This window comes from Anastrepha ludens, chromosome 3 (assembly GCF_028408465.1).
Source record: "Anastrepha ludens isolate Willacy chromosome 3, idAnaLude1.1, whole genome shotgun sequence".
Lineage (NCBI taxonomy): Eukaryota > Metazoa > Arthropoda > Insecta > Diptera > Tephritidae > Anastrepha > Anastrepha ludens.
Window position 1 is genome coordinate 7,859,440 of NC_071499.1, and position 26,930 is coordinate 7,886,369.

A 26,930-nucleotide genomic window follows, 5' to 3' on the forward strand; every position below is an offset into this window, starting at 1 on the left:
TTGTGGGATTTAAGCTTTGTTTGTTTATACATGAACTCTACGACACAGCGAATTCGGAAGGCGCCATCTATTTCTCTATTCGTCTTGATAATCGGACTACGAAAGGCTAATGCAACCCTGAAAGCTATATTGACAGGTGTTTTGGTGTACCAAAAACATCGATAGACCGTTCATCAATAATAGAGTCTCGATTTTTTTCGAGTCTCTACATCGATGTTACGAACATCTTGCATACCTACTTTGTTTACAACAGTTGACATTTTGATCATAGATAACATTTTGATCACAGTGCATGCAATTAGACTACAAAAACAAGCTGTGGAAATGCCTCCGACAAAAAGCCGCAGTAACACCAAATATCCGGTATATATCGTACTAGGATCTGGTGGTCATACTGCCGAAATGTGTACTATAAATATGGCGCTTCTGGGTACTGACAAGGGCAAACGAATTTACGAACCTTTGCGGTATGTTATCGCCAATGATGATACAACCTCACGAAGCAGAATAACAAGCGCCATGCAAAGGGTCGGTGTGGCTCTGGACGACACTTCATTTATTTATGTGCCTCGTAGTCGCAAAGTAGGTCAGAACTACTTTAGTAGCGTGTTTACAACGCTTTGGGCACTATTGTGGAGCTTCTGGTTAGTTTGGTGTGATCAACCAAAACTATTACTATGCAATGGTCCAGGAACCTGTCTGCCGTTTTGCATCGCGGTTTATGCGTGGAAGAAACTTGGGCGCTTGTCGTGCAATACTAAAATCGTCTATGTGGAGAGTTGGTGTCGGGTGCGTACACTATCGCTTAGCGCTAAATTACTTCGCCCTTTCCTTGACTTGCTAGTTGTCCAATGGCCGGCGTTGGCCGAAAACTATAAAAACAGCAACAACGTTAAATACTTCGGAAAAATTATGTGAATAAATGCCTTTTATTTCATGAAGAAGCCAAAGATGTTGTAATATTAAGATACTTTGTGATGAACTTAGACATACCAAGCATGGAAAACATTTTGTAATTTTTTATAAATAAATATACTTAAAATTTATAATACTATGACGAGAGGCAATCATCCAGATGATCGTTAATTGTGTTCTGTTCAACCTCTTGGCCACAATTAGGGCACTGAATGGTGCTTTTCAAAATATTTCTTTGCCGATATAACCTAGTATCCATATTTTCTGGGCTCACCTCTGCAGATGTTGAATAAGCATTAGGTTGAGTTGGCGAGGTGAGGTTTATATTACCATTACTACTAGAAAATTCTTCATCACTAGTCGATGTAAGATTGATTAAATCCTGTTCAGAGTAGCCGGCTTTGCGTAGAATTTCTTTACGAGAGGGGCGTGATTTGTTGGTCGGTTTCACAGGTCGGGATATAGCCGATAGCTTTTTCAGCGCATGCTTAGGGGGAGCAACTTTAATTGCAATACCAGTACATCCGTTCATATGGTCGGCGAATACACAACGCTTCATTTTACCTTGACATATGGGACATGTAATGATTTCATCCTCTGGCAAGGAGAAATGACGAGACCCGGACGGTTTAACATCGTTCTCACGATTGAACTCCTTCAACATTGTGTCGTCGCTAAAGAACTCATCTATCACAGAAGTGTCGGCCAATTCTGCAGCCGCCGATATAGTCGGCAAATCATTATTGGCAACTAGTGAATTATCGTCATACTCGTCATCTATAAGAATGATATCCTCATCCAACAAATCTGCAGTATCTTCGAGTATTTCTTGCTTAATCGCTTTTTGACGTTCATCAGCGGTAAGCGGTGTGGATTGTTTCGATGGTCGCACTTCATTATCACTTTCCTCCACATCATTGTCATATTCATCGCTTTCATCATCGGAGAGTATGGCAATAGTCTCTGTAGGTGCCTCTCTTAACATTATCTCATCATCTAACACAAGCCAATCGTCAGTTTTCGGTTTAGTATCTTCAGGTATGTTATGTGGTTGTGAATCATCGGTTGAAAGGCGTCTCCGTTTCACATCACCTAAAATGTGCAAATTCATTTAAAATTGTATATTGCAAAATTTCTATTCCCTCACCTTGTGGCGCTTCTGCATCGCTTTCAAGGCCACGCGCGGGTTTGTTATTATTAACTAATTTCGAGTCAGAATTTCCGTTATTGCTACTGTTATCAAAACGCTTTAGCCACAAGTCACGCAAATGATTACGATCCACATCTCGCCCAGGACTGTTTTTCGAGCTCATGCTCGAGTTACTAGTGGCACCTACTTGGCACCCACTACCACTGAAAGCAGCATTTGTCTTGTTCCCATTGATACGACCTCCTGCAGGCCAACTGTCACCGCCATTACCGTCATTTAAATTTGCGAAACCAAAAACGTTTCCTAAGTTACCACTTGCCGAAGTGCGTCTTGTAGGTGTACTAATCGAGTTATGACTTGTTTTTGTATTGAACGGATCAGTTGATAGGCCTGGGTAGGAGGAGGGGGGAAATGCAGATGCAATGGATGGCTGGCGCTCATTTGGCTTTGCAAGAGGTGGTTTTGTTTTAGGATTCAGAAGAAGCGTACCACCCCCGTTGGTTTTGATGGGTCCTAAAAAAATGAAAGCTTTGCAGGCGCTCGAGAGGGAGTAAAATAATTTGAAACACACCTTTAATACCGCCAAAGCCTGCCGATCCACTACTAGAACTCCTCAAATTATTTGCATCCGACAGCTTTGGTGTTGAGCTTATTTTTTTGTCCTTAGTAGGGAAAAATGTACGCAAATCCTTGCCGTTCGGTGGTTTTGTATCTTTTGTTGTATTTCGCTTCTTAGGTTTGTCCGGACCTTTAATTTTCATGAAAGTACCACCACAAGATTCCTGATGTGCCGCCCACCATTGGTCATTAGGGCCGGGAGCTCGGTTGCACGTACGTTTTACATAGCCGAAAAAGGGTGCGCGATTTGTGCAGCTCCCATTACAGCGCCACCAGTGCTGTTTATATACGTCCACTTCATCTCTGAATGTGTGGTAAACCTGAGATACGCATACCTTTAGAAATGCTTAAGTAGTGGTTGCACATACTCACTGTTATGTTCGTACCGGCTACTTTATTGATAGCGTACATGATCTTTTTGAAGTTAGGGCCATGCCCGCCGTTGCCTTCCCGAATATTCAAGACAAAACAGTATGCGTGTATCATCTCGTGCTGCAATTGGAATTTTTAAGTCTTACTTCCAATATACAGTTTTGCACAACAAACCAACATAGTTTCAACCAAGTCCTTGCGTGGTCTTAACTTGAGCAGGGGTTCGCTTAAGCGGATAGTTATATCCATTCCAAAGCGATTACGCCGCGAATAGCATATTCCAGCACAGCTATACATGCGTTTACTCCACTCCAAAGTTACGCACTTCAAACGGCTTTGAAAGAACTTATTATCAAAGGCGGCAAACAACGCGGTTATGTCCGGAGTGGGATCGAGGACTTCCCATTGCGGATGCACCAGGTTCTGTGTTCTGTTCAAGTAGTCTTCATCTTGGTTTGAGCTTGGATTGCTGCGTTTAATACGTAAAGGTTTCTTCGATGGTGGCGGCATGCTGAAGTTGACAATCTCAGGCTCCTAATAACATCAGTTAATGTCGAAAATTTAAGGTGCCTAAAAAATGATACTTACGCTGCTTTCGCTGTTTGTGCTACTATTCAAATCAGTGCTCTGCTCTGCGTTCCACTGCCTTTGCATTTCCAGCGCCATTAGAAAATCTGGATCATTTGACATTTTTAATGTGTTTTTTGTTACTTTCCAAAGTGTATTCGTAACTCACTGCATCACAGGCATCTGAAGAATTCCGACGCTAGCGAAAAAAATAATAGACGAACAGATTTTTCGCTTACTGCGCGGGGAAAATTATATTAAATCATTTACAACAAGAACCAGTGCTGCCATACTTAGCTTTTAATAGGCAGTTAGCTGCCGAGATCATTATAAGAGCTAAGTTAGTAGAGATTTATTTACGGTACTTAACTTTACTTTTAATTTTGTCCAAACTTTTATTATATAAAGCTTTGTTACAGGACAACTTAAAGCGGTTGGTTCAATGCAGATTTGCTTTATCGGATCGCTTTGCTTTGTTCAGCTCTACTTTCTAAGCTTCAATAGGCAATGGTAACTTTGAACACTATCCAGAGAACGTTAATGTATATTAAAGCAACAAACATTAAAGTTACTTTGATTTTAAATGTTGATTTTATTTAAATCTTGGTTGTATATGTTTGAAAATATAGATTGAATAAATTTCGTTTATCAAGGGAACATAAAAATACACAAGCAAATGCCTTGCAAAATGCCGTCGGCATTCGTCAATTTGATTTCATACAGAAACCAAAAACTAAGCAGAGCCAATGTACTTGTACATAATTCACTGTAATCAGCTCTGTTAAGAACTTCCCCGCTGTCGAGTTAAGCGAGGTGAAATAGTGTTCGCGGTTTCACTTCATTTTTGACAATTCACACTATTCGTAGCTCGTGAGAATTCTCTATATTTAACGTTCTCTGCACTATCGGAATAATAAAAAAGAGAAACGAAACGACGCATGAAATTGAAATGTCAAAAGCCAACAAACTGCTGCCAAATAGAATATTGCGTTACTCGTCACTTTGAAACGCTTCAAGGAAATGGAGCAAAGCTTTCATTTGGGCAACTTTTAATCATTTCAGTACATTTATATTCATTTTTGACAGTTGTCGAAGCAAATTAAGCGTGCATTGGAACTCCCCCTTAATATTGACGGCTTTAATTTTTGCACGCGAGCAGTCTAATTTGTTTTTCTTTATCACCCGAAATTGGCTTGAGTGCGTAAACATCCCAGAGTCGCAAGGCTTTTAAATAGAAAATTTTCACTACATTTACGATTTTGATTAATAATTGATTATGATCTTTGTAACAATGATGTATTATAAAAGATGAAGAAGTTTTACAGATACAGCTTCATTTCTTAATAAATAAACAAACTTAAAAAGAACGTTTCAGAAGATATTGAGAATCTTCCGACTCTATGGACATAGTAGGAAACTATATAAAACTTGTGACGAATTCAGATTCCAGTCCATTGGGTTTACAATATCAGTTCTAAAAATCCAGATTTGTTTTTTTTTTAATTATTTAGGGTCTATTACGACTCGTTGAAAGCTTGATTTCAAAAGTTTCAATATTTCGTTTTGTCCAATGCAATAAAGCTGACATACTAACGTATAACACAGTTCAAATGGAATTCAAATTTTTTTCGGTAAATCGTGTGCGTTTGTTCCTCTCATTCATTAAAGGGAAAACCGATCTTATCAATCAGCTGATATAATGATAAAACTTTTTTCGTAACATCAAAAATTTTACAGAAACAAATTAACCCACAGAATTTAAGGAACAACTCCTAATTTCTTCACTAGCTCGGTGTGAAAACCCCGAATAGTATGATATCTGAAGTATACGGTATGGCAGCACTATAGTTCTGCAAGGTTAGACGAACAGTGCCAAATTATCGATTAAAGAGCTGTCAAGGGTTTCATTCTTTCACCTTATAAACCAGGAAAAATTGCGACCAAACTGTATTATTGCAAATAATTATTATTATTCATGGAAGGACTGGTTAATTACAGTAGCGAAGACGAACAAGAGGAGAGCATGGATCATACCACAGTAAGTGTATAATTGGTTATATGTGAAATTTGTTATAGCGATGTAAATTAAATAGTGCGTATGAAAAAAAATGGCGACGATGAAAAATGTGTTGCCTATGTGTGTATACGTCCTTTTCACCATAAAGTTCTAAGAAGGAAAAAAATTGTTCCTGATTATATCTGTTAATTAGTAATATTTTAAGCATAAAGAAAATAACATAGTTTGCTGTTTATGACTAGTTGCCAAATTCCTTTAGGCTGAACGTGGAAGCGGCGGTCGCAGTCCTGGTCGACTAAGGCGTTCCTATGGCAAGGAAACAACCATGTTAGGCGAAGGCAGTAGTGGTGGGGTTAGACGAGTTACGCCTACTACCCGCAACATCAATTATAGAGATGAGGTAAATTTTTTTATATTGTATATGTATGTATGTATATATAGCATAACTGTTTTTGTACCTTTTTGGGGTGCTTATGTGTATTTCTTATTAAATATGGATATTTGCCGACTTCTTCATACCTAATCTTACTGATTCGGTTCATAGTAGGAATGTGGGTACATTTTTACCGGCGGGATTATTGTTAATTCCAATTTGGATATTAATTATTCCTTGTTTAGTGCGAATATGATAGGAATTAACTGCATTATCTCATTGTTTTTTGTTATTTTTTGATGCAAATTTTACATCCAAAGTTTATCTCCACATCAGCGAAAGAAAAACATATTTACTTGTTTACGGGGTATATACAATTTAAGAATGTTTAACAGCAAAAGTAATTAAAGGATCGACACCTTTTAAACGCACATGAAAGCGGAAAGAAACTATAAATTTTATTTTCTAAGTATATGTATATATGGATCAAGGCGTTTTAATTGACTTAAGTTCTGTAAAGTCACATGAAATATCCGCACATTATTCTTGTTCGATTGGGAAACAAATTGTAATCTGTTAAGTTTCGCTTGTTGGTTAGGCATTTCTATCATTATTTTTTGTAAATACATAGCTTTAATTTCATATTAAAATTTTTTAATTAACAAACTATCCACTTTTGTTATTGTTGTTATATATAAAAAGTCGAAAAGTTAAATCTGCATCTCTACGTGCGCACACCTACATAACTATAAATCAAGCCAGCAGCAACCCTGGTTTGGTTATGCGTCAAAAGCTAAAATAATGACCGGCGACCTGAATGGAGCGCACAAATAAAAAGTGTAACTTAAAAATTTTCCGCCAGAAAGAAAAATACCTTAACATTTTTTGTAGGAATGCGATAAAAAATCGAAGGAGAATTTTTCTATGTGTGTTACCATTACATACTTAACTTTACTGTGTAGGAGTTGCGCTGTGAATGAACGTGAGTATATACAAATTAAAAACAAAAAAAGAAACAGTAATTAAATTTTGTTTGCAGGCTATTTAATTAACTGTAGAATACATTTTAAAGAAAAATATACAAAAACAACATACCAAAGCATTTCGGTGGGCATGGCTAAAACGTAAAAGATGTCAAACGGGCATATATTTAGGCTTAGATGTTTATTAAAATTAGTTTTTGTAGACCTTTAAGCAGAGCTACTTGAAACGCACTATTAACATTACAGTGTTTTGTACTAACTTTTCTCTTTCAGGATTCACAAAAGCAGAAGACTTCCTATGGTAGTGTCAATAGATCTACATCATCTGCATATTACAGTCGCGACAACAAGCGTGACAATCGTGATACTAGGCGAGATAGCCGCGACATTGCGCGCGACCATCGAGAAGAGAGAGAGCCAAGAGACACTCGTTATACAAAAGAACACAACCGACACGAATATAAGGTGCAATTGATATACAATATAATATACATACATATATAATTAATAGAAAATAATATTGTGTGTTTCCTTAAATTTTAGGGCGAACGCCCACGTACAAGAGATTATCCAAATGAACATAAGCGAGAACGGGACAACTATGATAACCGACGACCTCCTCGCGAAGATGATCGCTATCGCACCTCTTCTTCATACAAAAATAGTCGCTATAGTGGCAATGGGCGTGATGAACGTGCACGTCATGATTCCTCCTCTTCAATTGCTACCTCTTCCTCTTTTCGTCCACATAATCATAATCGTTCATTTGATCATCGCCATTCAGAGCATTTTGATCGCTCATCTGAACGTTCTAGTGGTCGTCATCGTCGTCGCAGTAATTCCCGCTCCCCACCACCGTCTTCAGCGCAGCGTCATTGCCATAGCAAGCGATCAACGCATGATGAAAAATCGTATTCGCGTCATCGCACACGATCACGTTCCGCTACGCCGACTCGTGACTCGCGTGAGCGCGAACGCGAAGAAGTAGCTCTGAAGCAAGCACGTCTCTCAGCTCTCGAAATGGAACGCAAGATACAACCTGATAGTCGGTCATCCCAAGATAAAGATATGCAAACTTCACAAGGCATCACACGTAGCACCGAAGCATTACTATCGTTGCCTCTCAGTGACACTGCGCCAAAACAGCCAAATGTGATTGCCGTGGCTCCAGTATCCACGTCGATAAATAATGGATGTGAACCAGCAGTAATTCAACTACCTAGTTACTATAATCCGAATGTTATAAATCCAAATAAATACGCCGAGCAAGTGCAAAAACGCAAGCTACTTTGGGGCGCTAAAAAGTCTGAGGACACTGCGGCAAAGTGGGGCAGTGCACAATTTTCACAAGATACCGACGGTAAAGTGGCATCTAAATTTATGCGTTTGATGGGTATTAAAGGCAGTGCTCCCGCAAAGGGCGAAGGACAAGAGGCCGAACCAAAACCTATACCGACAGCGGCACCTGACGTAAAAACGCGGGAGGTAATGTTCACAAATATGGAACAGCAATATGAAGTGGCACGTCAGGCTACTCATACCATGCGTGGCGTTGGGCTAGGTTTCAGCTCACAAGCTCGACCGTTTTGAATATGTAAAAGCACTACGGCTCATTTTTGTGTGTAATAATTCAAATGTATATGGAGAATTGAAATGTTGAATAAAATAATAAAGTACACTATGGTAGAAACTTAGTGTCAACTAAAATTCCTAATTTGGGAAAGTATTGCTTATTTTACGTGTTATAAAGAGATAAGCTAAGAAAACCACCAATGCTTAGTCAATATTTTAAGGAGCCTGTTGAAGTAGACTTTTTCAGCGGGAAAATACGCAATAGCGGACACCTAGCCGAATGATATGTGAGTGACTACCATGCAGCGGCAGGGACCGAAAAGTAAGCAAATGTTATTTCTAATAGCGGACACGCTTCATCAAAAAAAAGCAAACCTACGAGAGTATTTTGGCTTTAAAAAAAACGGTTCATAAAACAATATCTGTCGTTCGGGGGCATCACAGAACTTAGGGTATCTGTCACTAAAGAATTTTATTTATTTAATTAATACACAAACGCCAATCGGCAATATACAACTTGGTAACAATTAATGAAAAGAGAAAAAAGAATTTTGAGGGGAAAGGTATTAACAAATTAATAGGGTATTTGTAACAATTAATTGATTAAAAAAAAAAAAAATGTTTGAAATGTTGTTTGACCTAGGGGTATGGTAATAGACGTGGTTTAATATCTGGTACGAAGGTATTGATTGATCGGCTGTAAAAGTCCACCCTCGTTGTGCAGAGAGTTGATCCTAACTTCCTGATTATGTGGACCGTTAAAAACGTAGTTTTTAGTTGTCCGTGTGGTTTTTAGCAGGCGATTGCGTCTCAGTGGAAGTCCAACAGGTGCGAATTCAAAGCAACTATTGATATCTCCGTTATTATGGCAGCTTCTTCTAACAGTACTCGTATGTTCCGTGATTACGGCAGCTTTTACTAACTGTACCCGCCTACTCCGTTATTACGGCAGCTCCTTCTTAAACTTATGAATCTTCAAAACGCCGGGTAGGCGTGTACCCCATATCCACTGTTGCTTCGTGGCTGTGCCCAATAATTATAAACTCAAACAACTTTAAACGTTAAGCGCCTAGAAAAAAATATAGCTATTTTACAGCAGGGTTGGTATAAATATATCTAAGTACGAGGTTTGCTATTTATACTTCAGACCTTACAAGAAAACAATTAACATTTGTGGATGGTAGCGGTTTTATTGTTTCTCAAAACATTTTCCATGATAATCAATACCCTTTTGCGTTTTTTGGATACATTTTGAAAGCTCCTTGTCCAGTCTTGTTTCCAGGGCGTTTGCAAATTGTATGGTATCCAACGCGAACACACCTCTTTTATCACAAGGTGATCATGGAAAATCTTATTCATGCTCATCATATTAATGCCCAAGGATGCCTTAATCAGTATATCTAGGATGCTACAGTATATGACAGGACAATCTTGCTCAATCATTTCGCGTACAAATCGATATTTTCTGGCAGAACTAGTGATTTTAGACAACCTTCCTGGAATTCGTTGGGGAGCGAACAGCGACTACAAAAATATTTATTGCACTCGCTTATGTCGGTGCTAATACCGCCTAATGATTTTAGTTCAATGATGCAATCTGGCCTTGTTAACCCACTTCGAAAATTGTGAAAAATAATCGCACGAAAAGTTGTCTAGATGATTTTTAACGCCACTGTAAACAACACTAATTTGGCTCATACATCCAAAAAGTTCAGGGTGCATTTCTTGTAAATTATGTCAAACTTTCCAAAGAAATCATCAGATGGCACCTAACAAAACTAGAAATGTCTAATGTCAGAAATGTAAATAGCAACCCACGTAATGCATTTAAGACATCCACAAATTATGAGTAAACTGCATTGAAAGTATTCGCCGTAGGTTATTTCTCGCGGTGTAGATTTGTTCACTGTTTTCATTGCAACGAATCGAACAGAGCATTTCAAAACTCAACGATCAGCTGTTTGCTGACAGTTCGCATACAACAATAAAGACAAAACATAAGAAAAAGATATTTTGCCAAGTTGTCAATGTAAAAACGCAAATAAATAAATTAACTATAAAAAATACACAAAAATAATATTGTTTAAATAGAGTAAATATTATAGTGTAACAATTGTGTAAGCGTTCGAGGAATTTCAAATATGTCTTGGCTCAACAGCAGTCTGAATACATTGAAAGGCCAACTAACCACTCTCGCTCAGGAGGTGCTTGCCGAGACAGCAGGTCCAGGAGATGAGGAATATCGAGGCCCAGAAATTGAAACACGTACAGCGGCTGAACTGCTTGCTGATACACAAATCGAAAATAAACAGTTAGACAAATTATGCAATGAAAAAGATAACGAAGTAAGTTCATGGGAGTAAAAGACGTTTGTGGAGATTTCCTATGGCCAAAATTGGAGCAAAATATATTTGTTATGCCCCAAAAACATACCATATGAAAAAAAAAACGCAATTGACATATGCAAATTTTATTTTTTGCGTCGAATGGGCTTGTGCGTGACTACCATTTGGTTGGGTTCGGGCGCGAATGCCACACTAGGCTTGAAACATCAAATGATAAAAACAATGTTTTTCTGTTATTGTTGTTGTTGTAGCAGTGTTTTTTCTAGTAGTGGTCGCTCCGCTACAGGTAATGGCAAACCTCCAAGTGTATTTCTGCTATGAAAAATCTCAAATTCAAAAAAATGTACAAAATTGTAGGTGTCTCCATTTGTGGAAGAACAACAGAACGCGTCCCGCAAATTGGAGAAAGAGCGCGGCCACACATCCATGCAATTATATAGACATATAGGTACATATATTATTTGTGGCTGGTCAGAATCTTTCATGCAATGTGCTCATCATTAGTATATAGACATATACATATTTGGGATCATATTTAATGTAATCTCTCTCTTTTCAAATATTTCTTGAATTCGTGCTTAAATGCTGCTGGAATAACAATCTTTCCACAGAGATTAACGCTAGCCATTTCGCTACCGCAGACCTGACTGTCGTAGAAAAGTCTTACAGTTGATGTTCCTGTAGGGGTCTTTGTTAATATGATCTCTGGACCAGTAAAAATTAGTTACCTTCCAGCACAAATATTGTTTAAAATTTCTTTTACATATTTGAAAGTTAAAAGAATTACTGGCAAGATTTGCTGTCTGCACATCAGGCAAACCCTCAAGCAGGCAAGTACAAACACTAAAAGCGCTAGATGCTCCTGCCCAAAGCGCAGATATGAACCCAATTGAAAATGTATGGTCGTATTTGAAAAAGAAAATGGTAAATGGGTGCCCTACAAAAACAAAAACACCGTGATACGGTGCAACAAAGAGAAATGGCAAAAGATTCCACTATATGACAAAAAAGCTAATTTCATCAACGGGAGGTTACAATCGGCATAGATACTGCTACAACAACAACAACAACATCGGCATAGATGCTGCAGATGGGCACGCCAAATATTAACATAAATATAGTCATGTATATTTATCTGATGTTGTTGTGTTATAGCAGCAAGAATATTTTTCATACATGTACGAGTACGGGGAGTGCTGCTGGAGTGACAGTCCTTGGCCGAATATGTAGTAAATCGGGGTCGTTCCGGCAACGTAAAACCGACTGTCGGAACGCACATTTATTTGATCTTTTATTTTGTTGATATGTGAAAAGAATTTTGAAACAGTGCCGAATATAACATCTTTTTCAATTACTTTTTTTCTAAATCACTTTAAGTAAATAATTGCCTTTTTTCACGATTGGCGCACAAATAAAATAAATTTGTTTTGTTATAAAAATAAAGCCACTTCAAATATTTATCAAATTTTTGCATATGAAAATATTTATGAAATAAACTGCATGTATGTATATATTTTCCTGTAATTAATAGTATCGTCTTATAATTTTTACAACATACTTTGTAAAACGAATAATTTGATGCACCCCGAAACATGACTTTCGGTTATAGCATACGCCCCTTACTGGTGCGGTACAATCAAAAGAGGGTTTGGAAATCATAACCCTTCCTCAAGATAAACTGAGAATGCTCACGTGCATTCTCACAGGACATTGCAGATTGCGCAGTCATCTGCACACGGCTGGGATATGGTCCACTGACTCTTGTCGTTTCTACGACCAGTTCACGAAGACTCCAATACACCTTCTCATTGTATGCGGCGCTATAGGGTGGAGCAGGTTGAGACATCTCGGTCAATTGTAGCTAGAAGAAAGGCATATACGCTCAGCCCAACCCAGCTCTAACTCAAGTTTAATAGGGGCACTGGGTTTTGATGAGGTACTGTGATGAGTAGAGCGCTTAAAGGACCATGAGGCCGAAGTGCCATCCTCATATCAAATCTCTCCGTAGCGTATATATGACAATACCTATAGCATGGCGTCAATAGTGTACCTAAAATATAATGGAAAGAAAAGGGTTATGCTTTTTTGTTGTTTTTAAAGTTACGTTTGATAAAGTACCCAGGACTTTTGCCCATTTACAAATATCCTCCCAATTTGTTAACTTCATTGAACAAGTATATGTAGAGACAAGATCTATAATACGGACAGGAATATTATTGAGATGATTTTGAAACGTTCTCTGGAGTAAAGCAAGGGCGTCTGATGTCTCCTTTACATTTTGCGCTATATTTAAATGACATGTATATATAAAGATTTGGGTAGTGGTTTCAAAGTTGGTGATCTAAATATAACACTGCTTCCCTTTGGCAGATGAAATAAAAACACTTAACGAAATGATAAATAATTTAGAGGCTTACTGTGATAACGACAACGGACGTCAAGTTCTGCTACACCTCGTTTTAAGAATATGGCACCGAGGCAGCATTCCGGAAGCATGGCGTGTAGGGTTGGTAACTCCTATTCACAAAAATTGAGACAAATTAAACTGTGAAAACTACCGTGGACTCACTCTCCTAAATTTCACATATAAAATCTTTTCTCGAATCCTCGCATCCCGGCTAACGTCGGAAGCAGAAAAAATCTTGGCCGGATACCAAGGCGGATTTCGCCCAGGTCGATCAACAACAGATCAAATCTTTATGTTAAAGCAAAATCTTGAAAAATGCCATGAATGCAACATCCTGTTCGTCGATTTCAAACAAGCCTTTGATAGTATCCTCCGAGACAAAATCCCAGAAGCGCTCTCCAACTTGGGTATCAGCGACAAACTTATTCAGCTGGTCATGGCAACACTAACCAACACCACTGGAAAAGTAGTTGTACAACAAGCAATGTCAAAGCCCTTCGAAAACTCCTGTGGCGTAAAACAAAGCGATGCGCTTTCCACATCTCTATTTAATCTCCTTCTTCACTATGCGATAAAAAACGAAGTGAAGTTTGGAAACCATTGTAGTCGCTTAGGATTAACAATCGCGTACGCGGATGATATCGCAATAGTGGCAAGGAACAAAAGATATCTCATTGAAACCTTCTGTAATATTGAATTTCGTGCAAAATCAGTAGGCCTTAGAATAAATGAAGGCAAAACTAAATACCTGAAGGTTTTCCGCAGCGAAGAAAGACGAAGTCCTGAAAACATCCAAATCGGGACATTAACCTTTGAAGGTGTTCAGCACTTCAAATATTTGGGAGTGTTAATAAAAAATGACAACAGTACTCGTGGTTACGACACAACACAAGACAGAATAATAGCAGCAAACAAAGCATATTACGCCCACACAAAATTGATGAAGTCCAAACTGCTCATACGTGAATGTAAACTTCTCACCAGTCAATAATACTACCGGTGCTGTCCTACGACTGCGAGTGCTGGACATTGACAAGCAAAGACGAAAGCAGCTTAAGAGTTTTCGAACGAAAAGTACTCCGAAGGGTGTTTGGCCCCATACGCTACAACGATGAGTTGTTAAACTTATGCCAGGGAGAAGACGTCGTGAAATACATTAAATTCCAAAGACTTCGATGGTTAGGGCACACTGTGCGCATGGAAGACAGCCGCCCCCAAAAATCTTTTTTATCAACGAATTGTCTAATGACCCGAGCCTGAGGACGTCCAAGGTTAACCTGCCTTGATCAAGCCATAGCCGACCTGAAAAAGCTACGAGTTAGGAGCTGGAGATCTATTGCTATGAACCGTGTAGATTGGAAGAGGATTGTGGATGAAGCTAAAGCTCACCCTGAGCTGTAATCGCTACCTGATGATGAGTGGTTTGAAAGTTGGCGATCTAAATATAACACTGCTTCTCTCTGGCAGATGAAAAAAAAAAACTTAAAAAATTATAAATAATTTAGAGGCTTTCTGTGATAAATGGAATTTAGAGGTTAACCTAGCCCAATCGGCAATAATGGTTTTTCGTATCGAAAAAAGAAACATGGTAATATAAACGAGAGAATATTATTATAACAGACACGTGCTGCTACCTGAGTGTGGTTCTTACACCCAAAATGGTTTTCCAGAAACATTTAGAAAAAAGGAACAACGTCGCAATGTAAAGTTTTAACTTTACATGGAATAACTTTTTTGATAAGAAATTAGGTGTGAAATGGAAAATGTTTCAATCAGTCTGTCGAGCTGTCCAAACACATGCGGCGCAGGTATGGGGATACTGTATGTTTCAAAATGTTGCCAGTTTAAAATGGGACGAAATGGGGTTAAAAAAACCAACAAGTGGGCATAAAAAAAGGAAATTTCTTTAAATTGTATTAACACTACTAACAGGTAATATATCAGTAGTTTGAAGCGGTTAATATAAACGAAAATCAGCCATTTAACCTAACCTAACTGACAGACAAAAAAGTTGAAACATATATATTATAAATGGATAGCTTATGTTGAAACTTTTTACATGATATGTGTGAATAGATGGAGTAAAATTAAATGTGAAAATATCCCATTTTACCTGTATTAAGCGATCCTATATTTGTGTATTTCAAATATCATAATTTTTTTTATTCATGAATTGGAAACATTTAATTTCATGTATTACGGAAAAAAAATTTATTTTGTTTGAAAAACCATAATAAAAAACAATAATTAATTAATCCATGACCATCATAATTTCTGAATCAAATTAATAATAGTATTGATTCACAATATATAAGTTTCCAGTTGTTTTATCAACTTTTATATTATGATACATATACTATATATAATATCATGATGCTTATTATAACATGATATATTATAATATAGGTAAAATAGTGTGATTAATTTTACCTGCACCTATTCACTTATGCATCTATTTTAATACATTGTGCAAACCGTCTCCATATATGATATCCATGGATATATTGTATGTTTCAACTTTTTTCTCTGACTAAAATACTAAAAAAGGTACGACAAAATTTTGCTCTCCGTATTAATATTATATTATATATATGGGGCATTCTTCGCCAACCGGACACCCCCATCTGCCCAGAACAGTTTTTATAAAAAAAATTTTTCCCTATGCCGAAATAAAAGCTTATGTCATGTACTTTAATTTGTTATGTGGCACTTTTTAAATATTCAAGATGGACGACGAATATTGACATGATGCTCGGGGGTTTCTGGGTTCGCTGCTGAATATAAATATTGAAGGAAATTGCTGAAATTGGAATTTTTTTTTCATAATACAGGATTTTTTTCACAGTAAAACTTTTTTTTCTTCTGGAGAATTGGAAAATCTTTTAATAATGGCTTTTTAGTATTTCTGGTACTTGTGCTGCAGACTCGAATCTTTTGTTAAGCTTCCAACATATTTGTCAATATTCGTCGTCCATCTTGAATATTTAAAAAGTGCCACATGACAAATTAAAGTACATGACATAAGCTTTTATTTCGGCATAGGGAAAATTTTTTTTTATAAAAACTGTTCTGGGCAGATGGGGGTGTCCGGTTGGCGAAGAATGCCCCATATATGAATAGTTTAGTAAATAAATATCAGCCTAATTTTTCCGGCAATCGAATTTTAGAGTCACTGGCGTATATTCATTTAAATGAAGTGAAAAATGTTGTAAATAGTTTTGTAAGTTTTTTGTGGAAAATGATTCCATCTATTTATCTACCTACATGGTTATTTTTAATGGGACAAATAACCTTATTATTATTACTTTTTTCAGTATTTAAAAATTGATAAAACTAAATTTGAATTATTTCTAATTTCAGATTGCTTTGCTGCGCAAACAAATTAACGAGATGCAAACGAAAATCTTAGATAGTGGAGGTGGATCTGCAAGTACGTCGAAATCGGTAAGTTCATGCAAGAAAGAAAAATGGCAAGCAACCAATTAAGCTTAGGGCCAAAGATGTATAGTCTAGCCTGGATTTCTTGTATTTCAGTACTTTTTAAGTGCAGAGCTAACACATGGGCATGAAAAGTCCCGGGCTTAACAAAGAAAACAAGATTTTTGTTCAAAGTTAACTTTATTAATAAGCGTAATTTTCATCGAGAACAATGGAATCACTGCAGCGCCGCTCTAACATTTCAATACCACTTTTGTAGCACGATTTATCTTTTGCCTGAAAATAGGCCTCAGTTTTAGCGATAATCTCTTTATTAGAGCAAAAACTCTTACCGGCGATCATTTTTTTAGGTCTGCGAACAAGCAGTGATCGGTGGGAGATAAAACTGGTGAATACGGTGGATGTGGAAGCAATTCAAAGTTCAATTCATGTAGTTTTGCCATTGCTCAGAATCATCAACACCTTGTTGTTTTTGGTCAACAGTGAGCAAACGCGGCATCCTTTTTGAATAGAGCTTTCTCATAGTCAAATGCTCCTGCAATATAAAGCCAGCAGGTTCTTTTGATATCTTTACGATGTCAGCTAACTCATGTAACTTCACTTTTCGATCGTTCAAAACGATTTTGTGAATATTTTTGATGTTTTCTGGTGTTAGCGCCCTTATTTGGACGTCCCCTGCGTTGTGCATCATCGGTGTAACTCAGCAAACCATCGCTTTCTTGTTGTTTCTGATAGAGTGGAGTCCCCATAACACTTTTCAAGCCATTGCTTCACTTGAACAGTATTTTTTCCCATCAAAAAGCAGTGTAAAGTTAAAACATGAAATTTTTTTTCCATTGTTTTGAAAATAACAAAAGTAGTGTCGCTCTTAGCACAAGAACTCACGAACTATTGAGTAGAAGATCAAGAAAATTTAACAGTTGTCTTTTTCCGGTTAGTACTAACTGAAAACCAGATGAATGCAATAAAACTAGTGCCATCCACGTGTTATGCACGGGACTTTTCAGTCCATGTGTTATATGACAATCCATTTGCTCTTGAATTTAATTTAGTTTGTAATTGAACTCAATTTTTATTGCACTCCTTAGGAGTGTTTTAGGCCATTTCTTTTCCTACACGCTTTACCAGGGCTGATGTAGCTATAATCATATTAATGTAGACATGAGCGCATGTTAGGCACGATTGTGCGTACTTACATACATATGTACATATGTATATACTTTCATGCTACGCCTATGTATGCATGCATAACTATATTCCCCAACCAATATTTGAATAATGATATCTCTTTAAACAAAAAGAAAAAAAACAAAAAGGTTTAAAAAGAACGTCAAATAAATGAGATAAACCCAACACCGGCCGTGCACTAGTGGCATTGGCCGTTAACAGACCGATATTGTGGTGCTTCAAATGAGTATAATTCACTTTATCGCGCCTTAAATCAATACCAAATAAAGTGAAAATCCACACAGCGATAACTTTTAGTGCTGTGCTCATCCTTAACCCCGTTGTTGGTACCAATTTCCTCGAAGCGTCAGGTAGTATCTGGTATTACACTGTGCATATATGGACATATTGTCTGTAAACACACGCGTGCACATGTCTAAGTAAAAAAAGCTGTATCCGTTTGACTAGATGTGGGATAAATTAACTGTCGCATATTCTGTTTGCACATAATTACATATAAAATACATAGATCAATGTGCTTCCCTATGTTCATTTGTGTGTATGCGTAAAAATTGTATATAATTTTATCTTTGCCAGTGAATAATTTTTAGTTGCAGATAAGCGGCACTATTCTTATTTCTATTTATATACTACATACATACACACGTACATATGTACTTACCATGCTTTCATATGCGCTCTTGTGGAAGTTCACACCTTTGTACATATGAATGTCTGCATTTGTGAACTAATAAGCGCGCTTTATCTAATTCGCTCCGTTAAATAAAGAATAAATATGCCCTTTTATAACCTTTCTTAAAAATTATGAGTGCAACACAGAGAAATACAGGGTGAAGTCCAAAATAAACAAGACTGGGGTAAAATAGAAACGACAGGAGCTTTGCTCTGATAACTTCAAGTTTTTTTATTCAAAATAGTCCCCATCTGGCCTCGATACACTGTTTTGAGTGATCGAAAAGTTTATCGAAAAAGTGTTTCAGGCCCGGAATGTCCTTCGGGATGTTGGTACAAGCTTTTTTGGATGACCGCTACGCACGCAAAACGTTTCCCTTTCATGGCTAAATGCAATTTTCCGAATAGGTAGAAGTCATAGGGAGCCACATCAGGCGAATATGGTGAGTGATTGATGGTTAAAATGCGATTTCTAGTCAAAAAAACAGTCACAAGAGTGGAACGATAAGTTGGTGCATTCTCGTACAATAAGCGCCAGCTTCCTCCTTCGCGGTATTCAGGGCGAATTCGACGAGTGCGATGCAACGAACGCTTCAAAATGCCAAGATAGAAAATTGCATTGACGGTTGGGCCCGTTGGTATGAACTCCTTGTTTAAAATTCCCTTGGAATCGTAAAAAGTAATGAGCATCGACTTGATTTTTGACTTCTCCAAACGCGATTTTTTGGATGGTGGCTCGTGTAGAGATTTCCATTCGGCACTTTAACGCTTAGTTTCAGGTTCATGTTCGAAACACTACGTTTGATCACAAGTTACACTGTTCTGAAGGAAGTTCTCGTCTTTTCTCGCCTCTTTAATGAAGTCTTCCGAATGTTGAATTCTGAGCAATTTTTGGTCATCAGTTAACTTGTGCGGAATGAAACGTGCACAGACCTTTCGTAAGCCCAAATGATCAGTTAAAATGCGATGAATCGATGTGATGGAGATATTCAACTTCTACTCCATGAATTTCAACGATGATTCCGCTTCTTTTTTGATAAATTTACGAACAATTTCGATGGAGTTTTCGGTGATTACTGATTTTGGGTGGCCCGTCATCCATTCTTCATTGTCATTTCTGTCCTCACAACTATCGCTGAAACTTATGAACTCTGGCACGAGATAGACAATCATCGCTATAAACTTTTCCATCAATTCCAATGCTCCAGTAAACGTTTTACCCATTTGAAAACCAAATTTGATATTAGCTCTTTGTTCGAAACTCATTTTTGTACCGATGACACAAATATACTAACACTTTAGATGCAATAACTTCGCTTCCACTGAACCGAACTTTTCACTGGAAGTCAGCTAGGGATGCAACTCCCAACGCATTAATTCATTAAAAAGATGGTGTCATCAAAAACATTTTTATCACGCCAGTCTTGTTTATTTTGGACTTCGCCTTGTACATACACTCGGCAGAGAAAGTCTCCGTAAATGCTTCTGTCTTATTTCCTTTCATCCAAAAAAAAACTTATCTTTACCAAATTTCCGAGAAAAATCAAATTCTATGCTTTATTGCTAGTCTCTTGCCCAATGGAAATCTGGCTACATTTTTTATCGATAAATTTGCAACAAAAACTCATTTCGCAGCGTAGGAAAAGTCTGCGTACATGTAGTAAAATGGGTATTCCCCGTGTCATAAAATAGTGTAAAAGTGCCGCAAAGTTATATTCTTACTTGTTTTCGTAAAATCAACAATTTAAAACGGGTTTTATGCTTATTATTTATGCTATTATTTATTTTCAAATTTAAAATATGCAATGCCGGCTAAAGGAGAGGAAAGGGAAATTATGGTTAAACTTTTCAGAGAATAAAAAACATATCGTGAAATCGGTCTGACTGTTAGAAGATCACATTTTTCTAGAAAAAGTAATGAAAATGCGCAGACATTTTGCAAAGCGTCCAGCAGAGTTACCGACTAAACAAGTTTTGAAAAGGTCATCTCCACTGACACAATTTGCAAAAGTCTAAAGAAAGCAGGCGCGCAAAAAAGCGTTTTGCTTTCGCAAGTCAGGAGTTTTGGAAGAAGGTCATTTTCCCCGATGAGAGTAAGTTTTGCGTCTTTGGAATCAAAGGGATAGTTAGCTTTGGCTCGAAGTCTGACGAAGGGTAGTATTCTGTAAGGAGCTCCCCATCAAGCTCAAATTCAGGCTTCCGGACCACTGTAGTATTTTTCAAGCGGAGGTAGCCGCAAATAAGGAAGCAGTGGATTGGTTGCTTACTTCGGTAATTGCCGTTAAGGAAGTAAATATTTACTCTGATAGCCAAGCGGCAATTATGGCTTTGAGCTCGTTGTTTGTGCGTGCGAGATTGGTCGGGCAATGTCTAGCTTCTCTCTCGATTGCATCCGAATACTTCCATATCTGGCTCATTTGGGTTCCCGGTCACAGCGGCATAAAGGGAAACTGCTTAGCTGATGAGCTGGCTATACAGGGAACTTTGGAGACGGTTTCGTCGCAAAATGAGCGGATTGGAGTTCCCTTAAGAACCTGTGGTCTGTTCCTGGAAAGATGGGTCTCGAGTCAACTCAGCGAGCGCTGGGCTAGTGCGCAAACGGACAAGGTCGCGAGATCCTTCTGGCCACGGGTAGATCGGGGACGCTCGAGGAAACTCCTAAGGTTAACAAAGCCCCAATTTTCGAGTTTGGTGGGTATCCTTATCGGACATTGTCCGTGAGGTGTCCATGCGGTGAGACTTGAGTTTGCCTCAAGTCCGTTGTGCAGAAGCTGTCTTGAGGACGCGGTTGAATCATCTCAACACCTTCTTTTCAGCTGTCCTGCTCCCGGATTTCGATTTTCTAATTTGAAAGCAAATGCATGTTTTGTTTTATTTGTCTGTTATTGGTGGAGCATTTATCTCTTTTTTCTTCTTCTTCTGTTTTCATAAAATTGAAAGCTAAATATCCTTGAATGAATTTAAAACAAATTGGATTTTATACAAATTATACCTTTTTTCAATGAATTATTTTTGTTGATTCCTTGTACGCATACTTTCTCTACCGAGTGTAGCTATTCATACATTTGCCCTTATATTTATGAAATCTAGCATAAAGCCATTCTTTTTTGTTTTTTCGGTTTGTGCCTGTGTAGGTGGGTACCCTTGATAATTATCTTTTGCACAACTGTACTAATAACAGTAGCAGCTTTCTGGAAAGTTGTTAAGGCCAAGCTTCTGCACCGATTTGCAGTGTGCCTTCAGGTTGGTGCGCAAATGAGCGGGTCTACAACGGACTTCTGATTTCAAAGGTCTGTCTTTTACCTGTTTCATGTGCACAGTGCTGTGCGGGCCCAAGACTTACTGTCTGTATGTCTTTCATAAATTGCACAACTCTGCTTCTTCTATAATTTGTTATTACGAGCTGGAAATGTCATTTAGAAATTTATAATTCAATTTATGTCACTTCCTGTACACCATTTTTTCTTACCTAAAAATATGTATTAGTATAACTAAATACGTACACTAAATTTAGATTAAAATCAGGTTAACACGTCTACTATTTAATTAGCATTAAATACAGACATGGGCAACTAAACGGAAACCTACTCGGATTTTGATGTTCGTTAAATTTTTGGATTTATATTTTCCAAAGTAAGGACCAATTTGAGCCTTGCGTTCATTCTCATTTATTTTATTTTCAAGCTAACCTCAGGCAAAATAAAATATTTGAGTAAATATCTACTAGGTTGTTTAATAAGTTTTGCGATTCGATAAAAAAACACAGTTTTATGGTGTGAAATACACTTTATTATTCAGTATAGTCTCCCTGAACATCAGAAAACTTGTCCAACGAGATTCCAATTTATGAATTCCATCCCTGAGGTGAGAATCTGGATGGGCTGCAAAATACAGTAGCTCAATTAAGAACTCAGGCACCCAAGTGATATGGTTTTAAACCAAAAAATATATATAATATTAAAATGCAAATCTAATGCGTTTATGTGTTACATTTAATTTCGTTCTTCAAGCGCATTTTTCAAAACTACAAAAAACCTAAACAAAATTCAAACATAAAAACTTAGCAAAATACTTGACAACAAACAATTCGGACATTTATATAAAATAGACTTAGGCAAATAATATTTGAGAAAAAACAATATAATTACAATAATATTTGGTCGGCAAGCTTTTATTTTTTTTCACAGTATTCAGTCTTCTTGGCTTCGACCAGCTTCTTGCATGTTAAAGGATTTATTTTCCTCCACTCTTTTTTAATAGTATCTTCTAGGTCTCTCTTGTTTCTAATAACAAGCATTTTCAGTTGGTTTTCCAAATGAGTCCTCAGATGTTCAATTACATTGATGTCTAGAGATTGTGGAGGTGTTTCAAGTACTTTAGGGCAGTTGTACATAAGCCATAGACGGACATCAAGAGCCTTATGCTTGGGATCGTTGTCTTTGATTCCCAACTTTTTAGCCCCTTGCACCAAATACTTACACCTTAACAACTCAAATTTGGAAAATGCTCTTGTGATACGGTGTATTGTCCTGATGAAAATGAATTTTTTTCTTTTTTCACGATTTTTTTTCTTCAGCTGGTATATAATATTCAGAATTTCTTTTTTTACTAGTTTGCAAATAATCCACAAACAAAATTCCTTTCGCATTCCAAAAACCTGATTCTAACACCTTCTTGGCCGATTTCTGGACACGAGCTCGTTTCAGAGCCGAAGAATCAAGTTCACACCGCGTTTAGCCTCTTGTGAAGGACCCAAGTCTCATCCATAGTTATGAATCGACGCACAACCTCTACTTTTTCCTTTTGAAAATGCTCAAAATATTGCTGAGAAAGTACCATTCAAATGTTCCATTGCTAGCGAATGCGGCACATTGATTTCTGAAACCCAATACTTCAGTCAAGATATTTCTTACACTAACCAATGAGATACCCAAGGCTTCTACTAAAATCCTTTCAGCTACTTGATGATTTTCCAATACGATATCCTGGATTATTCTGGTGTCGTTGCTCTTTTTGGACGCTCTTAACGTGGATCGCCTTCAAGAGTTCTACAACCACGTTTCAATTCAGCAACCCATCTACTGTAGTAATTGATGGCGGAAAGTTGATAAATTGGCTAATGAAGGCTTTGCAAGTATGCCATCGATTCTGCATCGATTCAACTATGAATTGACGATTTCATGAGGTCTACCCATAGAGGACGTTGGGCTGGGTTGAACTCGTGCAGAGTAGCCAAGAGCTTTGTGAAAGAGACAATCAGCAAAATAGCGACCATTCTCCTAAAACTCAGCAGAAAGTACCTGAGAGTACCGGTGGATGTAATCACAGGGCACAACGCCTGTGGTCAGCATATGGCTGCCTTGGGGGTCGTCGACAGCCCGATATGCCTATCCTGTCTTGAGAATGACAACACTGCAGAGCATTTCTCCGTAGCTGTCCGGCTTTTTCCAGAATCAGACATAGGGTATTGGGTTGGGATATATTGAGTAGGGATAAAGTTCATACTTTTTCTCTTCCGGATCTTTTAAGATTTATCAATGAATCCAAGAGATTTGTGGAAGAGTGACCTCAAACTAATACTTCGGTCGTACCACCCACGTTTTACCTTTCCTATCTCTATTCGTTCTACTGAAACCTATCCGGGTGTAGTACAAGGGTCTCTTGACTGAGTGAGGGGACTTGTCCAACCCCCCACAAATCTAATATAATATAATATAAGCTTCTGCCGTACAATCGGACGACCATGGTATATATTTAATCCTTTTATTCCTATGTGGAAAAGTGCGCACTGCTGGCGTACGCCTTTTTCAGCTTGGTTACTTTCGTTGACCATCTGCTCGTGAATGACTTTGCAGCAAGCGCCTACGTATAAAACGTGAAATAATGGTAGATAAAACTCTTTTTTAAATAATATTGTTCATCCCTTACGGGGCACCGAGTCCATTTTTGGTTTGAAAAAGTTTACCTTAAGAACTATTCACCCTTCGAGGAACGCATTAGCTCTCCATTTGTAGGAGAACATACAGACGCGCACGCCACAAGCTGATAGAAGATCTAATCAAAAATTCTATACATATAAAGAAGAAGAAAAAAAAAATCACCCTTTTACAAACAAATGTAATTTCTGCGATTCTTTCACAGTTCGGTTGTCATCATTAAAATTGATTTGCCTATCGATGACCCTCTCCCCACAGCCCCACACACTAATATCGATCCAATACATTTATCTCCTTATCACTTCACATTTAAGGGTAACATATTTTCAAATTAAATCAGCACCACCGAACCAAACGATTCATCCCTCCTATTGCATAGGGTGAGCGCCTGAAAGTGCGCTAGTATCTTTCGGTCGGCTGCTTATCTTGTCTCATTTTGTATGCAAAACATATCCTCTGGCAGCTCCAACAGTTGCTGCTCCATCGTTCGCTCTATCAGATCGTTATCAGGTCGATAATGTATATGTATAGTGATCCCATCACATTTTACCTACATGCGAGTATATCCACACATCTGCCAGCCACCCCTTTCGAAGCGTGTGCGGAGAATATATTTTGGCAGCAGTTGCCTGGGCATGGAAAAGTGAATTGGCTGCTATATATTTAGGTTAATTTGATATGTATGTACTTTTACGAAGATTAGGCGCTTGAGGACGTGCTGTGGGTATAAAAGGTGAACCACCTGCTGGATTTCCCTTCATTGCAGTAATTTATTCAGTGCGCTGTTGCATGAGTTGTTGTCACTCCGCTGCGCCATACCACAATAAAATAACAAGTAATATTCAGCAAAGCAAACCAGGCGTGTACCCGCATAAAGTGAACATTTTCTTTACGGCTGCATTCGACGACAACTTTTAAATGGCTGTACTTAATCGGTTTTTTCTCATTTTCCGCGTTTTCCCTTTTAACCAGTACGGGCATTTTCGTCGGCCTGAAGTATGTAATTTGCATTTTAAATATCGTAAATTTTTTTTTTAATTTCATTAACGTCATTGGTCACATGACATTTTTTTTGTAGTAAATTTATGTTGTAGTCGTGTTTTTTTGTGAGTGAAAAATTCGTGGAGCTACGATATTGGCCGAAAGGTAAGTGCACATAAATTTCTCTAGAAAAAGTACTACTGAACTTTTCTACTACTCTGTGCAAATATGTTTTTAAGGGGTAACACCACTGTACACGCGTAAAATAAACACGATTTTTAAAGAATTTTTTTGTATAGAAGGAAAGGGAAAACAATCACTCTGATTTGGGAAGTTATTACTTATATACTAAAATACAAAACTACAAAGTTTGATCGAAAAATTTTACAAAATGGCGGCTTTGGAGACATTTTTGTAATGTGGTTTCTCTTGAAGGAGCTCCGCGGCACGCAGCACAGAGGGTGCAAATTTTAATCTGGAACAAAGATACATTTTTTTTCTTAATCTAGATAAGAATAGCTAGAGAAACACGTAGGGGATTTAAAAAATATTTATTTTTGTGGAATTAGCAAGCATTTGAAGGAAAAAACTCTATTTTGGACTAAAAAAACGGCGTTTAAATAATTATAACAATCGTTTAAATTAATCTATCGAAAATCCCCTACGCTCTTCTCTTAAGAAGGTTATTATACAGACGTAGTGAAAAACCTGATTAAAAATATTTAAAATTGTTTGAGTTATGCTGCGTGCCAATTTCAGAAAACGTGTTTTGAGAAAAACGCGTTTAAAGTTTGGAAATTTGGAGAAATCGTTAGGTAGCAGTCACTAACGCTTGGTTAAAAGCTTAAAATATTTATAAAATAAACTTCAGTAACGTATACAACTTTTTGTTCTGTATTTTAAAAGGTTCAAAGAATTTTTTAAGCTTATACAAAAAAAATCAATTTTTTGAAATTTCTACAGTGGTGTTACCCCTTAAGAAAGTGTGTGATTTTCAGTATTTTATTTAAGATCTGAGAGTTTCTATGTAGAATTAAAAAAAATCACTCAACATTTATTTACGTTATTTTCAATCGTATATATCTTAGCTCAACATTTAATATAACCGTTGATTTTGATTGCTCGCCAGCACCCTAAATTTTCCACCTCCAAACTTTTCAATAGTCGATAAAATATCTGCATTATAGTGCGAACAGATTTGCTTCCACAGAATTGGAAAATATCAGTCTCTACATAAAGAGATTGGGCATTAGGCCGCCGTAGTCGAATGGTTTGGTCTGTGACTACCATTCGGAAGTGCTCAGGTTCGAATCTCCGTGCATGATAGAAACACTTTTTTCTTACAGCGGTCGCCCGTCGGCAGGCCTCGGAGATTAGTATTTCTGCTATCCAAAAG

At 37.5% G+C, this 26,930-nt stretch overlaps 4 protein-coding genes across 8 annotated transcripts; 3 read left to right on the plus strand and 1 right to left on the minus strand.

Annotated features, from left to right (window-relative positions):
* Positions 1–198: 198 nt before the first annotated feature.
* LOC128856975 (UDP-N-acetylglucosamine transferase subunit ALG14 homolog) lies at positions 199–1,063 on the plus strand. Its single transcript, XM_054092452.1, has one exon. The coding sequence runs from the start codon at positions 214–216 to the stop codon at positions 916–918; it is 705 nt and encodes a 234-aa protein (XP_053948427.1). The 5' UTR covers positions 199–213; the 3' UTR covers positions 919–1,063.
* Positions 901–3,900, minus strand: LOC128856973 (DNA-dependent metalloprotease SPRTN). 3 transcript variants are annotated; one of them, XM_054092450.1, is made up of 7 exons: positions 3,792–3,895; positions 3,644–3,729; positions 3,230–3,589; positions 3,056–3,175; positions 2,637–3,003; positions 2,063–2,578; positions 901–2,007 (listed from the first exon to the last, which is right to left on the minus strand). In XM_054092450.1, the coding sequence occupies exons 2-7, from the start codon at positions 3,719–3,721 to the stop codon at positions 1,052–1,054; spliced, it is 2,397 nt and encodes a 798-aa protein (XP_053948425.1). In that variant the 5' UTR covers positions 3,722–3,729; positions 3,792–3,895; the 3' UTR covers positions 901–1,051. The 3 variants fall into 3 exon arrangements, with proteins under 3 accessions (XP_053948425.1, XP_053948424.1, XP_053948426.1); XM_054092449.1 differs by having other exon boundaries at positions 3,644–3,900; XM_054092451.1 differs by lacking the exon at positions 2,063–2,578 and having other exon boundaries at positions 3,644–3,900.
* A 1,591-nt stretch (positions 3,901–5,491) lies between these two features.
* On the plus strand, positions 5,492–8,728 carry LOC128856976 (arginine/serine-rich coiled-coil protein 2). 3 transcript variants are annotated; one of them, XM_054092456.1, is made up of 5 exons: positions 5,502–5,660; positions 5,882–6,039; positions 6,715–6,994; positions 7,269–7,460; positions 7,539–8,728. In XM_054092456.1, exons 3-5 carry the CDS (start codon positions 6,989–6,991, stop codon positions 8,583–8,585), a joined length of 1,245 nt encoding a protein of 414 aa, XP_053948431.1. In that variant the 5' UTR covers positions 5,502–5,660; positions 5,882–6,039; positions 6,715–6,988; the 3' UTR covers positions 8,586–8,728. The 3 variants fall into 3 exon arrangements, with proteins under 3 accessions (XP_053948428.1, XP_053948431.1, XP_053948430.1); XM_054092453.1 differs by lacking the exon at positions 6,715–6,994 and having other exon boundaries at positions 5,492–5,660; positions 5,899–6,039; XM_054092455.1 differs by lacking the exon at positions 6,715–6,994 and having other exon boundaries at positions 5,503–5,660.
* A 1,792-nt stretch (positions 8,729–10,520) lies between these two features.
* Positions 10,521–16,820, plus strand: LOC128856255 (uncharacterized). The gene is made up of 2 exons (XM_054091550.1): positions 10,521–10,912; positions 16,680–16,820. Exons 1-2 carry the CDS (start codon positions 10,709–10,711, stop codon positions 16,803–16,805), a joined length of 330 nt encoding a protein of 109 aa, XP_053947525.1. The 5' UTR covers positions 10,521–10,708; the 3' UTR covers positions 16,806–16,820.
* The last annotated feature ends 10,110 nt before the right edge of the window (positions 16,821–26,930 follow it).

Bases quoted from the DNA above. Each gene is read 5' to 3' on its own strand.
- LOC128856255 (XM_054091550.1), top strand. From the start codon at position 10,709: ATGTCTTGGCTCAACAGCAGTCTGAATACATTGAAAGGCCAACTAACC. The intron at 10,913-16,679 runs GTAAGTTCATGG...TTCTAATTTCAG, and splicing joins GCAATGAAAAAGATAACGAA to ATTGCTTTGCTGCGCAAACA.
- LOC128856976 (XM_054092453.1), top strand. From the start codon at position 5,598: ATGGAAGGACTGGTTAATTACAGTAGCGAAGACGAACAAGAGGAGAGC. The intron at 5,661-5,898 runs GTAAGTGTATAA...AAATTCCTTTAG, and splicing joins AGAGCATGGATCATACCACA to GCTGAACGTGGAAGCGGCGG. The intron at 7,461-7,538 runs GTGCAATTGATA...CTTAAATTTTAG, and splicing joins ACAACCGACACGAATATAAG to GGCGAACGCCCACGTACAAG.
- LOC128856975 (XM_054092452.1), top strand. From the start codon at position 214: ATGTTACGAACATCTTGCATACCTACTTTGTTTACAACAGTTGACATT.
- LOC128856973 (XM_054092449.1), bottom strand. From the start codon at position 3,745: ATGTCAAATGATCCAGATTTTCTAATGGCGCTGGAAATGCAAAGGCAG. The intron at 2,579-2,636 runs GTGTGTTTCAAA...TCATTTTTTTAG, and splicing joins AGGCTTTGGCGGTATTAAAG to GACCCATCAAAACCAACGGG. The intron at 2,008-2,062 runs GTGAGGGAATAG...TGCACATTTTAG, and splicing joins CGATGCAGAAGCGCCACAAG to GTGATGTGAAACGGAGACGC.